At 35.2% G+C, this 14,377-nt stretch overlaps 3 protein-coding genes across 4 annotated transcripts; 1 reads left to right on the plus strand and 2 right to left on the minus strand.

The window, feature by feature from the left end:
* Positions 1 to 90: 90 nt before the first annotated feature.
* LOC9302751 (pentatricopeptide repeat-containing protein At5g65560) lies at positions 91 to 3,613 on the minus strand. 2 transcript variants are annotated; one of them, XM_021028362.1, is made up of 3 exons: positions 686 to 3,613; positions 367 to 581; positions 91 to 278 (listed from the first exon to the last, which is right to left on the minus strand). In XM_021028362.1, exon 1 carries the CDS (start codon positions 3,566 to 3,568, stop codon positions 821 to 823), a length of 2,748 nt encoding a protein of 915 aa, XP_020884021.1. In that variant the 5' UTR covers positions 3,569 to 3,613; the 3' UTR covers positions 91 to 278; positions 367 to 581; positions 686 to 820. The 2 variants fall into 2 exon arrangements, with proteins under 2 accessions (XP_020884021.1, XP_002866679.1); XM_002866633.2 differs by having other exon boundaries at positions 91 to 283.
* Positions 3,614 to 3,630: 17 nt separating this feature from the next.
* LOC9302752 (pentatricopeptide repeat-containing protein At5g65570) lies at positions 3,631 to 6,039 on the plus strand. Its single transcript, XM_002864917.2, is given in 2 exon segments — positions 3,631 to 3,746; positions 3,749 to 6,039. Coding segments are annotated over 2 exon segments (2,223 nt in total). The 5' UTR covers positions 3,631 to 3,725; the 3' UTR covers positions 5,951 to 6,039.
* A 3,935-nt stretch (positions 6,040 to 9,974) lies between these two features.
* LOC9301040 (dof zinc finger protein DOF5.7) lies at positions 9,975 to 11,462 on the minus strand. The gene has a single exon (XM_021016228.1). The coding sequence runs from the start codon at positions 11,278 to 11,280 to the stop codon at positions 10,333 to 10,335; it is 948 nt and encodes a 315-aa protein (XP_020871887.1). The 5' UTR covers positions 11,281 to 11,462; the 3' UTR covers positions 9,975 to 10,332.
* Positions 11,463 to 14,377: the final 2,915 nt, after the last annotated feature.

The following is a 14,377-nucleotide window of genomic DNA, read 5'->3' on the forward strand; positions in this document are numbered from 1 at the left end:
TAGTCATTAATGGCGGCTGAGTAGATGTACTCTTGACACATCAAAACTCCATCTGTCATGAGTCTTTGGAATCACGCAGTACCAGATATGTTTTTTTTTTTTTTTTTCTTTTTTGACAACAGTGTGAATCTTCTTTATATTGTATGAAAGTGTAAAAAGATGGAAAAAAAGAATTTGGTTGTAATATCAAAGGAAAACAATAATCCTCTGGGCTGAAAGAAACACAACATCCTCCGACCTCCTCGGACCAACATTGGTCTGTTTTTCATGTATTTGATCTACTCTGCAAAGGAGAATCAATGGATCAACTATACGCAACAGAAGACAAAAATGTTGCCAGGAGTTAAAAAATGTCAGGTTCCATACCCCTAATAAACAAGAAAGCTTAACGAGGTTGCTTCAAGGGCCTTCTCTTCAAGCAAAAAGACAACTCATTTAAAGAATTTACATCTGCAGACTGCAGTGCCTTAATAAGTAAATAGTGAGCCTTTGGCTGCAGTATTCACTCCTTATTTGTGTCTCAAAGTCAATGATCCAAGAATCAAGATGAATCTGAGAAACGACTACACCATGGTTTGACCCTGAAAACAAGTAAATCAAATTTCAGAAAAGAGAGATTAGAGCATGAAATGGAATGGTAATGGCACACATTTCAGCCAAAAAGTAATGAATATTTGTGCGTTACCTTATTGAATGACCTGTAGCAATATCACAAGATACAAGGCTACTTGCAGATTTTTCAGGTCGAGTCATGGATCAAAAGAATATGAGTTCCATAGAATTGCATGATCCTCTGGCAAATTGATATAATATAGGCCCTTTATGTGCTATCAGGAGGTCCTTCGATTAGCAGTGAATATGTCTGAGAGCTAAACGTGCAGCCATTTTTCTCCATAACGTTGAATAGTTCATAAAATGCCTCTACAAGTCCCTGCTTCCCCACGCCATCAATGATGATCTTCCAAGCTAATTCATCGTCATAATAACCACATTGAAGCAAATTCTGGAAAACCGAAGTCCCTCTCTCTTTTTCTCCTTTTTTATATAGCCTGCAAATCAAGATTTTGCAAGACTCTAGTTGCGGTAAGTGACCAACACAAATCATATCATCTACAACCTTTGCTGCTTCGTTATGCTTTTCCAGCTTGCAGCAACAACTAAGAAGCGCATTGAAAACCAACTCACTAGGAGATATTCCTTCCTTTTGTTGCATGTGGTCAAACACCTTTTCCGCAACTCTGAGATTTCCAATTTCACAGATCCCTAGCATCAGTTTCTCGTAGGATTTGGCGTTGGGAGTTACCCCGTGTTCAACCATCTTCTCAAGAAGTTCAACAACAATATCAAACTCCATCATATTAGACATCACACAAACTCCTGGTTCACCGCCTTTCACTTTTCCATATTTCATCTCTAGCAGATGTTTGATCAGAGACAAAAACGTATGTTGAGAAGGTTCACAACCAGTATCATGCATGCGCTTGAGGACAACAAATGCGGAATTTGTCCGCCCTAGATCCCCATAACCTTTAATCAGAGAAGAATAAGTGAACAAATCTGGGGAAACACCATTTTCCTTCATCTTTGCCACCATATCCTCAGCGTCTTGCAGTCTCCCTTCCCTACAATAAGTTTGAATAAATGTTGTGTAAGTATGTGCATCGGGCTTTGTTCCAGAGGACAACATTTGCTGAAAACGTCTATAAGCGTGATCAAAATCCCCGTCCTTTAGCAATCTATGAATCAATATTGTATCTGTACTAACTGTAGGCTGTAGATCAATCTTCACCATTTTTTCCTCCAACAACGTCGCTTCTTTCAGTTTTCCATCGGTACATAACCCATGAATCAGGGCATTAAAAGTCAACGAATTTGGCAAGCAATTCTTACTCAACATTTTCTCAAGCATAAGATGAGCTTCGTTTACTTTACCCGCCTTGCAGTATCCATCAATCAATGCAGTGTACATCACCACATTTGGAATTACATCTTTCTGCTCGAGAGAATCAAACAGGTCGCAGGCTTCTTCCACTCGTTTGCTTTTACACAAAGAATCTATCATACTAGTATATGTCCACGGGTCTGGAACTAATCCTCTATCATTCATCAAACTAAGTAATCTATATGCACTATCAAAATTACCAGATCTACACTGCCCATCGATTAATGAATTGTAGGTGACCACATCTGGAAGCACTTTACGTTCCAGCATTTTATTAAGCACTCCCATTGCTTTGTGCACATTCCTTTTACAATACCCCTTTATCAACTCATTGTACGTGCGTGTATTCGGCCGGAGGTTACGTGACTCCATCAACTCCACAACGTCTAGCGCATCTTCAATCATCCCCCGCTTACAATACCCGTTAATCAATGCATTGTAAGTGATTACATTTGGCATCAACCCTTTCTCTAGCATCTGACCTAGCAACTCTCTTGCTTTCTCGAGCTTACATTGACTGCATAAACTATCAATTAACACGGTATACGTGTGAATATTCGGCTTAATGCCTTTCTCTTCCATCTCCTTAACCAAGTTAAGAGCTTCAGACTTCCGTTCTGATCCACACAGAGCCTTTATAAGAACTGTATAAGTACGAACTGTTGGATAACAGTCATCATCCTTCATTTTCACAAACAAGTCCATCGCTTCATCGATCCTTCTCTCTACACAAAGACCATGTATAAGGTGAGTGTAAGCAACCTCATTTCTACGGCAACCCTTCAAAGGCATCTCCTTAAAGACCTTAAAAGCAGAATCTAAATCCTTCCTTTGACAATAGCCCATAATCAAAGACGTATATGTGAAAAAATCAGGATCCAACCCAGCCTCAACTATCATACTCACATACTGATTCGCCTCTTCCACATTACCCACCTTGCAATACCCATTAACCATTTTATTATATGTGTAAATGTTGGGACAAACCTTATCCTCCAACATTTCCATATAAACCTGCTTCATTTCATCGACCAATCCAAATCTAGCCAACGAATTCAACAATGTGTTGTAACACCCAATAATAAGCTTATACTTAAGCTCAAAGCTTTCGTCTTTATTCATCTTCCTACACAAATCCAAAACAAACAAAGTGTCTGCCACTGAATCACAGCTCTTAATCATCAATAACCTGATCTTAAACACAACACCCACATATCCATTGTTGATGAGAAGAGTAAGAAGGGACGCATAGGAATATACACTGTGCTTGTATCTCGGATTCTGTGAGATCCAATGAGAGAAATTAAGAGCTGTTTTGGGATCTAGATCGAGTGAGAACAGCGAAGAGACGTGAGAAGGGCTTATCGCAGGAACCATTGATTTCAAGGACGGACATTTATGCCAATTGGGTTTAGAAAGAATTGAGAATAGCCGGTGTGGAACACTCGTTGGATCAGATTCGTCCTCTGGAAGATTGCGAATCAGCGGAGACACCGAGCAAAACTGCCGGCGAGTGAACGGAGAAGGAATCTTAACATCCGCCGAGAATTTCTTCTTCACGACTTCGACGGCGGAGATTGAACCAGTCAAACCCGATTCGCACCGTGATTGTATTCGACGGATCATCGTGGCGTTTAGGATCTTTCCGATGATGAAAATACAGAGAAGAGAAAAGGAGGAAACTTTGCATACATTTTCCTGAACAGGGAGGGTTTATCTAATGGGCCTAAATGGGCTGTTATATGTTCGAGTTCAAAACCAGTATGGGCCTTAGAGACCTTTAATGGGCCGATATGAGCTACACTGAAAGTCTGAAACAATGACCGGAGGAAAAATGCGCCGGCGATGAGAAGAGATTATAACGGCGGATTGATCGCCTTTTCGAGATTTTTCAGCTTCTTTGCCACCAAAACTTGTTCACCGGAACTATCTATCAATAGCCAGTTTAGGCTTCTCTGCATCACTTGTGATTCCCTGACAACGACGCACACTTTCTCTCAGCTTCTCAGACAATGCATAGACGAAAGATCGATATCGGGAATCAAGAATATCCAAGCCCAGATGCTCAAATCAGGTTTTCCAGTCGAACTTTCCGGCAGCAAACTCGTCGACGCGAGTTTAAAATGTGGCGAGATCGGTTACGCACGCCAGCTGTTCGATGGAATGCCTGAGAGACATATTGTAACATGGAACTCTATTATTGCTTATTACATTAAGCACAGAAGAAGCAAGGAAGCTGTTGAGATGTATAGATTGATGATCTCGAATAATGTTTTGCCAGATGAGTACACGTTGTCTAGTGTTTTCAAGGCGTTTTCAGATTTGAGTCTTGAGAAGGAAGCACAGAGAAGCCACGGACTTGCTGTGATTTTGGGTTTGGAAGTCTCGAACGTGTTTGTGGGAAGTGCCCTTGTGGATATGTATGTAAAGTTTGGTAAAACGAGGGAGGCAAAGTTAGTTTTGGACCGCGTGGAGGAGAAAGACGTTGTTTTGATCACAGCTTTGATTGTTGGTTACTCGCAGAAGGGTGAAGATACTGAAGCCGTGAAGGCATTTCAAAGTATGTTGGTTGAGAAAGTCCAGCCTAACGAGTATACTTACGCTAGTGTATTGATATCTTGTGGAAACTTAAAGGATATAGGTAATGGCAAGTTGATTCATGGACTTATGGTCAAATCCGGTTTTGAGTCTGCTCTTGCTTCGCAAACTTCTCTTCTTACAATGTACTTGAGGTGCAGCTTAGTCGATGATTCCCTACTGGTTTTTAAGTGTATTAAGTACCCAAATCAGGTAACTTGGACGTCTCTCATATCAGGGCTTGTACAAAACGGTAGAGAAGAGACGGCTCTAATCGAATTTAGAAAAATGATGCGTGATTCAGTCAAGCCCAACTCTTTTACATTGTCAAGTGCTCTCAGGGGGTGTTCGAATCTCGCAATGTTTGAAGAAGGCAGACAGGTTCATGGTATCGTGAGTAAATATGGTTTTGATAGAGATAAGTATGCCGGATCAGGGCTCATTGAGTTATATGGGAAATGTGGATGCTCAGACATGGCAAGGTTGGTTTTTGATACCTTGAGTGAAGTTGATGTTATATCTTTGAACACAATGATATATAGTTATGCACAGAACGGTTTTGGACGCGAAGCACTTGAGTTGTTTGAGAGAATGATAAATCTTGGACTGCAGCCGAACGATGTAACAGTCTTGAGCGTACTCTTGGCTTGTAATAACTCTGGATTAGTTGAGGAAGGTTGCGAACTCTTTGACTCCTTTAGAAAGGATAAGATCATGTTAACGAATGATCATTATGCTTGTATGGTAGATATGCTTGGACGGGCAGGAAGATTAGAGGAAGCGGAAATGCTTATAACTGAGGTAACAAACCCGGATTTGGTTCTGTGGAGGACGCTTCTTAGTGCTTGTAAGGTTCATAGAAAGGTAGAAATGGCAGAGCGGATAACGAGAAAAATCCTAGAGATAGCACCTGGAGATGAAGGAACTCTCATTCTATTGTCAAATCTCTACGCATCCACTGGGAAATGGAAAAGGGTGATTGAGATGAAGAGCAAAATGAAGGAAATGAAACTAAAGAAGAATCCAGCAATGAGTTGGGTTGAAATCGATAAAGAGACGCATACATTCATGGCTGGAGATTTGTTTTCGCATCCAAACTCTGAGCAGATTCTTGAAAATCTCGAAGAGCTGATTAAGAAGGCTAAAGATTTGGGATATGTTGAAGACAAAAGCTGTGTGTTTCAAGACATGGAGGAGACTGCAAAAGAGAGATCTCTGCATCAACATAGCGAAAAACTCGCCATAGCTTTCGCGGTTTGGAGAAACGTTGGTGGAAGTATAAGGATTCTAAAGAACCTTAGAGTTTGTGTCGATTGTCACAGTTGGATCAAGATCGTATCAAGAATTATAAAGAGAGAAATTATCTGTAGAGATTCAAAGAGGTTTCATCATTTCAGAGATGGGTCTTGTTCGTGTGGAGATTATTGGTAAAAGTATGGGTTTGTATTCGGCCCAAGCCCATTTTTCTGAACTAGTGAAATAGATATAAAGCCCAACACTGTAGTCTTGTATTAAAAAAAGGAAACAACAACACACAAGATTTTTTAAAAAAAAAGAAAAAGGAAAACAGCAACGAAGGTTGAAAAAAAGGAAAACACAAAATAGTGAAAAAAAGGAAACTTGAACATCCCAAACACAGTCTATAAATAGACTCGAGACTTCTCTTCTCTATTGTGTTTCAGTTGTTGGATTGCTCTATTCTCGTCTTCACTCAGCACACAAGACAAGACAAAGGACGAGGCGTGATGGAAGAAGATGATGCTCTGATTCTTCTTCTCGAGATAGGATCATCGGAAGCTTATGCGTTCTCCGTGACGGACACGGTGGTGGAGAAGAAGGTCTTGGATTGCAATCTCATCTTTAGCCCAACAAAAAGCCCATTCACATGCCCATTAAGAAACTGAGGTCAATTTCTATCCCTTCTTAATTTTTTATTAGCTTCTAAAAATTGTATTTTTAAAAACGTTTTTTGTTTTATTCTTCCTCACGGATTTTAAATCTTAAAAAAAAATTATTTTATTGTTTTAAAGTTCAACTTCTTTTACTTTTTGATGTTTTGAAATTTTAAATATTAGAAACTTGGATACTAAATTTGCAATAGGATACGAAAACTAACCGGATTGTGGATCCCGCATTGGTCGTTAGAGATTTTACATATTCAACTTGTTTTTGCATCGTTATGTAGATTTTAGTATTCAAGTTTTTAATATTTTCCCTTCGGATTTTTAAATCTTGTCTTTTCTAAAAAAAAAGTCAACTTCTTTTACCATTAAATGTTTTAAAATTTAATATATTAGAAGCTTGGATACTAAATTTGCATTACGATACAAAAACTAACTGGATTGTGGATCCCGCATTTGTCGTTAGAGATTCCACATATTCAACTTGTTTTTGCATCGTTATGTGGATTTTAGTATTCAAGTTTTTAATATTTTCTCTTCGGATTTTTTAAAGTTTGTTTTAAAAAAAAGTTCTTCTTTTACCTTTAAATGATTTGAAATTTTAAATATTAGAAACTTGGATACTAAATTTGCATTACGATTCGAAAAGTAACCGGATTATGGATCCCGCATTTGTCGTTAGAGATTCCACATATTCAACTTGTTTTTGCATCGTTATGTAGATTTTAGTATTCAAGTTTTAAATATTTTTTCTTCGAATTTTTAAAAGCTTGTTTTTAAAAAAAGTTCAACTTCTTTTACCTTTAAATATTTTGAAATTTTAAATATTAGAAACTTGGATACTAAATTTGCAATACGATACGAAAACTAACCGAATTATGGATCCCGTGTTTATCGTTAAAGGTTCCAAATATTCAACTTATTTTTTGCATCGTAATGTAGATTTTAGTATTCAAATTGTTAATTCGAATTTATAAAATAGTTTTAAAACTTTGATATATGTTCTCTAAACTTAAGTCAAGTGATTTATTTTTAGTTATGGCATGGCATTTAGAAAGAAAAAAATAACCCACTACTATTAATCCATTTTAATGCACTGTTGGCGATACTTTTTCAGAATAGAAGAATTAATAGTTGGAGCCAAAGTCGAATTTGAAATAAAGTGATATATAAACCTTTTTGCATCTAACATTTTGGAGTTTTTGTTTTGTTATATAACTCCAAAAAAACAATCGTTTAAAATTATTATATACTTTCGGTTACCAAGAAGAAAAAGGAATGATGTAATAGAATCATAGAAAACATGTAACTCGTTTCGTGTAGGAAGTTTTCTTCCTTTATTTTTCATTTTTCATCATTACCAAAAGACGTTATTTTGTGATGAGGTTATGACAAATTTCGTATTGGTGTTCGGTTCGATGGCCAAATGTACAAAACTTGATTCTAAAGAAAAGCAAAAGCTGTAACATTAGCTTCCGTTTTGTTTACTTTTTTGGAATAACAATTTAATTCCGTTTTGTTTACTTTTTTTGGAATAACAATTTAACCTTTTCTACTTTTTTTCCTATTTAGCCAAATGGAATGATTTACTTCCTTCTTCACCCACTTTAGTTCACATACATGCATGTGTGCGCATAGCTGATAAATTTAATGAGAACAAAAACATATATCTGTTTTGTTTTTGTCAAAGATAAATATGGTTAAAAATAATTATTATTAACTTTCCTAAGAATCGAGTTACAATATGTATAGATTTAATCTTTACACCTGAAATTGTTGCATTTGAATAGGGCATACATTAATTTAGCCATCCCTCAATGTAAAGGATGAAAATATAATATAAAGGCGATGGAAAACATTGGTAAAATAATGAATATATACTATACTATCGCCTCCACTCACGAGTCGTAAATCGTGACTTCCTGGCAATTGGTTTAGATTGTTGTTGCAAAGCCGTGAAATAGGAATAGCGACATATTAAATCTACTCGTATTGTATGATACAAAAGCAGCTACATCACTTTGTTATTCACATTCATCATGCTCCTTCGCCATCTATCCAATTAAATCATCAAAATATTTCTATCATTATTATTTATTTTATTTTATTATATTACACTATATAAAGTCAGTTATTTGAAATCAATGCAATTAAATTTTAGCTTTTTATTTATCTAGTGTGTGTTCATGGTCGTCGACCAAAAGCAATAAAAGGTTAATTCTTGATCTTTTTATTACCTTTTAAGGATAGATAATTAAAAAAGATGTGTCAAAGAGAAGAAAACAAAAAGTTAGGATATCCGAAAGATAATGTTCTTAGGAAGAAATCGTATAAAGCAAACCTACAAATGATGAGTCTTAGTATGCAAAAGTGCCAACATTGGCTTTTTAAGAGATCGAAACTTTGTAAAAGAAAGTGATCGGAACCTAAAAAAGTAATTCTTATAGATGCGTGTGTATATGTAGATCATAATATAGAAATAACTGAAAGAATTATAGTCTTGTAAATATTTTATATAACATAGCTTTGTAACTTTGTACCATTAAACGGTAAAAGACTGATTACATAGTGGGACCGCAATTTCTTTTATCGTCAAAAGTAATTGAGTAAAGAACGTAATAGTTGCATGCATGGCTAAAAAAAATAAACAGATAAAACAAGGAAAGTAAAAACTTTTTAGATTAGTGTATACGAAGTAGTAATATTCTTCTAGAACCCACAAACTGACAAACATGAATTAAGACGTGTCTTTTCTCTTTTAGAAGTCCAAAATTCAAATTAGTAAAAAAAAATTCCCAAAATCAAATTAAGTTAGAATTTAACCGACTCGTTATCATTGTATCTTAAACCTGTAGACTATAGTGTTTAAGAAACTTCAGTGTGTAAAAAAAAAAAAAAAAAAAAAAAAAAAAAAACAGTGTTGGGTATGTTTTTGACAGTTTAACGCAATAGTTGAAAGAATTAAGTTTAGTCCGTTTTCACATGCCTGCTTATGCATTAGTTCTTGCAGACCTTGCTCTAGAGATCAGTGATAAGATGTACATAGTACACATGCCTACATAAACAAACATATACGTATATATGCGTGTTGATATTATGTAGAGAGAAGCTAAAGATGGGGCTAACGAGAGACTGCAACAGAAGGCTAAGGCCTGATCTCTATGTTTCACATAGACTCGACATAGTTCAGTGTCTACTAAGATGCTATATGCTCATACATATTAATTAGACCACACTTCACTGACATATTTTTAATGTAACATCAATCTATATTTTCAATTTACAGCACAAATATCGATGTTTTAACGAATATTACACACAGTTTTTATTTTTTCACTTGGGTATATATGACATATGATGTGGATGGTCAATTATTCTGCTTGGCTCAATGTCTGTATAATTATGCTCAGTTAAAACAAAAAAAAAAATCCAGTAGACTTATTTAAAGGTACACTATGATCAATCCCAAGGAGACATTATCTGTTAACTGAGAATGACTTTTTGAAGAAAATAATTTGAATTAAGTAATTAACATTGGGATAACAACCATCCAATAAGTCATTAAGTGAACATTTCACCACCAAACCAAGAGCTTTTCAATAATTAAACACAGTAAATTCTGTTCCAACTTGAAAATAAATTAATTATAGACAAATCACAAATATATAGAATATATTATGTAAGTATCTCTCTCCATTCTTGAATATCTCCCCCAATTTTGTTTTTTTGTTTACAAATTGAAACTTAAAGTACTAAACCAACAACGACAACGAAAAGAACACCCCAAAAAGAAAAAACTACAAACATAAATAGTTTTGGCATTACATCACAACACACATAACAAATATATATATAAAATTATAGATATATATATATATATATATATATATAGTTTCTTAAACTTACCAAGAATCAAGGCAAAGCATTATAATGATTAAGATCAGTCCAAGCTTGAATTCCATTGTTCCATTCACTTCCTCCTCCTGTATTAGCATTATTACTAATCACTCCTTCATTATCACTATTATTACCAAAATACCACTCTGTCTGATTATCTCCTTTCTTCGTCGGAGACGACGGCGATGATGAGTTCACGATCTCAAGATTCCGATAAAGAATAGGTTGTGGCCTCTCCACAACAACAGTTTCTTCATTAGAATTACCAAAAAGCATCGCCATCCTCTGTTGCTGAAGCCTCCAGTGTAAATCTTGGTTTAAACAACTCAAAGTCTCTATGGAAGAAGCTAAGTTCCCGTCGCTTGCTCCGGCGGTTGTGAAAGCCGTCGGTGAATGGTTGTTGTTGTAATCTCCAAAACCCATTAAGGATAAACCCGACCCGACATCAACGGGTGTGTTTTCTCGACCCGAGGAGATCATGGGCCTAAGATCAAGAACTTCTTGGTTATTCAAAAGTTGAAGATCGTTCATTTTGTTGAGAGATAAGCCAGCGAGCTGAAAATCCATTGTTGTCGGAGGAGGGAAGAATTTGGATGAATCTTCCATGATTGAAGAGAAGAACCTCTGAGAAGAAGAAGACGAAGGAAGTGTGTTCAGGGAGGAATTAGGTTTGATGGATTTTTTGGTTTTCCGGCAACCACCACCGATGGGAACGTTTCTTAAAGCGCCGCCACGTGTCCAGTAACGGCGACAAGATTTGCAGAAGTGACGAGGCTGAGAGAGACTGTAGTTGTTGTAGTAACAGAACTTTGTGTTTGGAGAGTTGCAGCGAGGGCATTTTAGGTTTTGTTGGTCTTGAGCGACGGAGGAAGACGGTGGTTTCTTGGTTTGGGATGTACCGGAGATACGGTGATCCGGTTTAGGAACTGGTTTGGGAGAGGGGAGATTGGTATGGGAGGACATGATGATGCTGATGGGAGGAGAGAAAAATGAAGGATAGAAAAAAAGTTTGAGGTCCTTTTTCGATTTCTTGCTTTGAATAGGAAATAAGTAAAGTAGGAGAGGAGAGAGAGAACAGTCGGTAAAAGGGTTTCGTATAGTTTATATTTATATATAAATTATTGTATTATATATGGGGATATGTATGGTCGGGTTTGTGTGTAAAAAGTTTCTTTGGCATAAATTCTACATAGATATTTTATTTATTTGAAGTAAATAAAAAAGGTATTTTGTCTAAAAAAAAAGTTAGAGACTTTGATTACTTTAAAAATTAAAAGGTGTTTTAATGACTTTATGAATGTATGCGGTGCTAATTTTTTGGTACATGAGTTAATATATATTGTATGAGTGTGTTTATTATCACTAGCTATAATGAAAATATATATTTAGTGTTTTGTTATTAGTTGTTCAATTTTGATTAGTCTACTAAGTTTACATGACAGTTGTTGTAATATACATAATTATTTGATATAGCTGGTGAGAATAACTTATGTAATAACTGTTCATAAGCTAGGAGCATCACAATATTATTTGTGTTGTACACTCTGGTCTTCGTGTTCTTGTTCCTTTACAGTTTACACAGTCATAGACTTGAATAATCGTAAACCGCCATTTTTATCAAAACTGTGGTGCTCTTTTATTACATTTGATTATAATTTTCATAAAATCTCCTTGTAGTTAATGTCTGAATATGTACATTGTACTTATGAATGTCTAGAGAGAGAGAGGCATGAGTGAGAGATAATGGAGACAAAAGGAGAAGATGAGAGAGAGACATGAAGTGGCAGAAAAGACAGAAGAACATATATAACTGTGCAATTGATCGGAACAAATCGGATAGAATTTGTTATGTGTCTTGTTTCTATTGTTGAGGTAACGTTTTTTTTATGTGTGAAGTGTGCACTGCACCATCTTTATACGTAAGTACTAGACTATATATATTGATTAACATATTTGTGTTATTTACAGTCACAAATAATGTTTTCTTCCTTTACATACATACACTTATATATAGATGTCAAGCGTATGCAACTCTATTAAGGAAACCGAAACTATTGGAACAAAATTTACGAAACATACATTTCGTTTCTTCTTAATATATATATATATCTTGTAAATTATTGGCGTTTACCAAGAAATCAAATAAATGGATAAGTATCAAATACTATGCGCAGGCGTAATTCATTGTGCATATATACTAACTGAAAATTTTGGATTTATATGAGTCCAAATTGTCAATCAAAGAGTAAGTAGACCAAAACATACAATATGTAGCAATTTATACATTCAAGCAACATTTTTGAAGTTATATTTCAGGGACATTAATTAGTTTGAGATTACGAATCTGTAACCTAGAGAGCCTAATTAAGAAAAATTAGGGTTTAATTAGGAAGAAAGTAACGTTAGGTTAACTCTCTGACATGTTTTTCTAACCCGTTTCTAAAAACATTGTTTGTGTCGCTAATGCATGTACATGATTAAGTTCTCAATTAAAAGCCAAAGTGATTGACATATGTTCAAAGTGAACTGGCATCAAAATCAGATTCAGTTGGTTTTTAGATATGTGGCCAATAGAGACAAGTGTATATTATATAAAACAAAAATTAATAAATCCAAAAATAGAACAAGAGGAGATTGTGTTTCGATGATTGATATATTAAACGTCTCCATCTGTGAAGAAACACGAGACAACGGAGAAGATAAAATGGGAAACATGTGAGAGCCCTCGAGGAATGGATCTCTCGTGAGACTAAACCGATCATCCACAAGTATACAAGTTACACCGATTTTATAAATTACTTATACGAAATATATATATATATATATATATATATATATATATATATATAAACTAGCGATTTTATAATTTTTTACAACTTAAGTTTACTGCTGAAAGTCTTATATAACAATATAAAGGATGGATAATTTTAACCATTTTCAGCTGGAAAATTTAATTCGTAATAATACAACTTACGATCCAAAATAGAGTATTTTCTTCACCCTTGCCACGCTCGAACTCGGATCTCATTTTTCTATAGTATTTGATAAATTTTTGTAACAGCAGTACAAAATTTATTACGGCGTTTAAATTTATTGTTAAATATATTTCTAGTTGGTTGTTGAAGCGAGAAAGAGACATGACAAGAAAATTACTTAAGGTAAAAGACGAAGTTTCATCAAAGATAGGTCAAATGTTATATCGTTATCAAACGTCGTAGAAGCAAATCCACCTGATTTACGTGCTGTTCCCATTTATTCCAGCCGTAATTTGCCAATTTCATTAATTGTTATCAGTGTTCAAGAAAGCGCTAGGCGCTAAGCGGGCGGTGACCCAGTGCCTAGCGCCTAGAACGCTTAATCGGGCCTAGGCGATTTTTTAGACGGTTTAGACGTTTATAACATAAAAAATTATAAATATAATATTATATATAAAAGTTATATAAAATATCTATATAAAACTAAAAATTATGAAATTATAAACAAAAACTAGATAAAACATTTATTTATATTTATATTAAAAAATATATGAATATTTATAACTATATATAAAAATAAATCTCTAATTGAAATTGAAAAAATACATTAAACAAGATCTATGTGATTTTAGGCGGTCAAGGCGGTAATCTAGGCGTCGCATGAGAGCCTAGCGTCTAGTCGGGGCCTAGGCGACCGCCTAGACCGCTTTTTAGAACACTGATTGTTATACATTTATATAATTTCGAGATTATTATTATCGAGGGGGGATCTTGAAACAGAACAGAAAAATAATGTAAGAAGAAGAATTAATAATGGAAACATGTGAGTGAGGCTAATCACGAGAAACTAAAAGAAAGAGAGAAGAACTAATTCGAAAGGCCCATTAGTATTAGGTTGGGCCTTATTTTGGAATAACCTAAAGCCCACATAAGCATCTGCTCGTTGACATATGTGGTTGGTCTGGCGGGATCGATAAGCTCGATAATATTTGAGGATATTTCGGAGCATAAATTATCTAAATGATCAAGTCTGAAAATATATAAATAGTCTGAAGGGTTTCTAAGTTCAATTCCCAAATATTCCA

This window comes from Arabidopsis lyrata, assembly GCF_000004255.2.
Source record: "Arabidopsis lyrata subsp. lyrata unplaced genomic scaffold ARALYscaffold_8, whole genome shotgun sequence".
NCBI lineage: Eukaryota > Viridiplantae > Streptophyta > Magnoliopsida > Brassicales > Brassicaceae > Arabidopsis > Arabidopsis lyrata.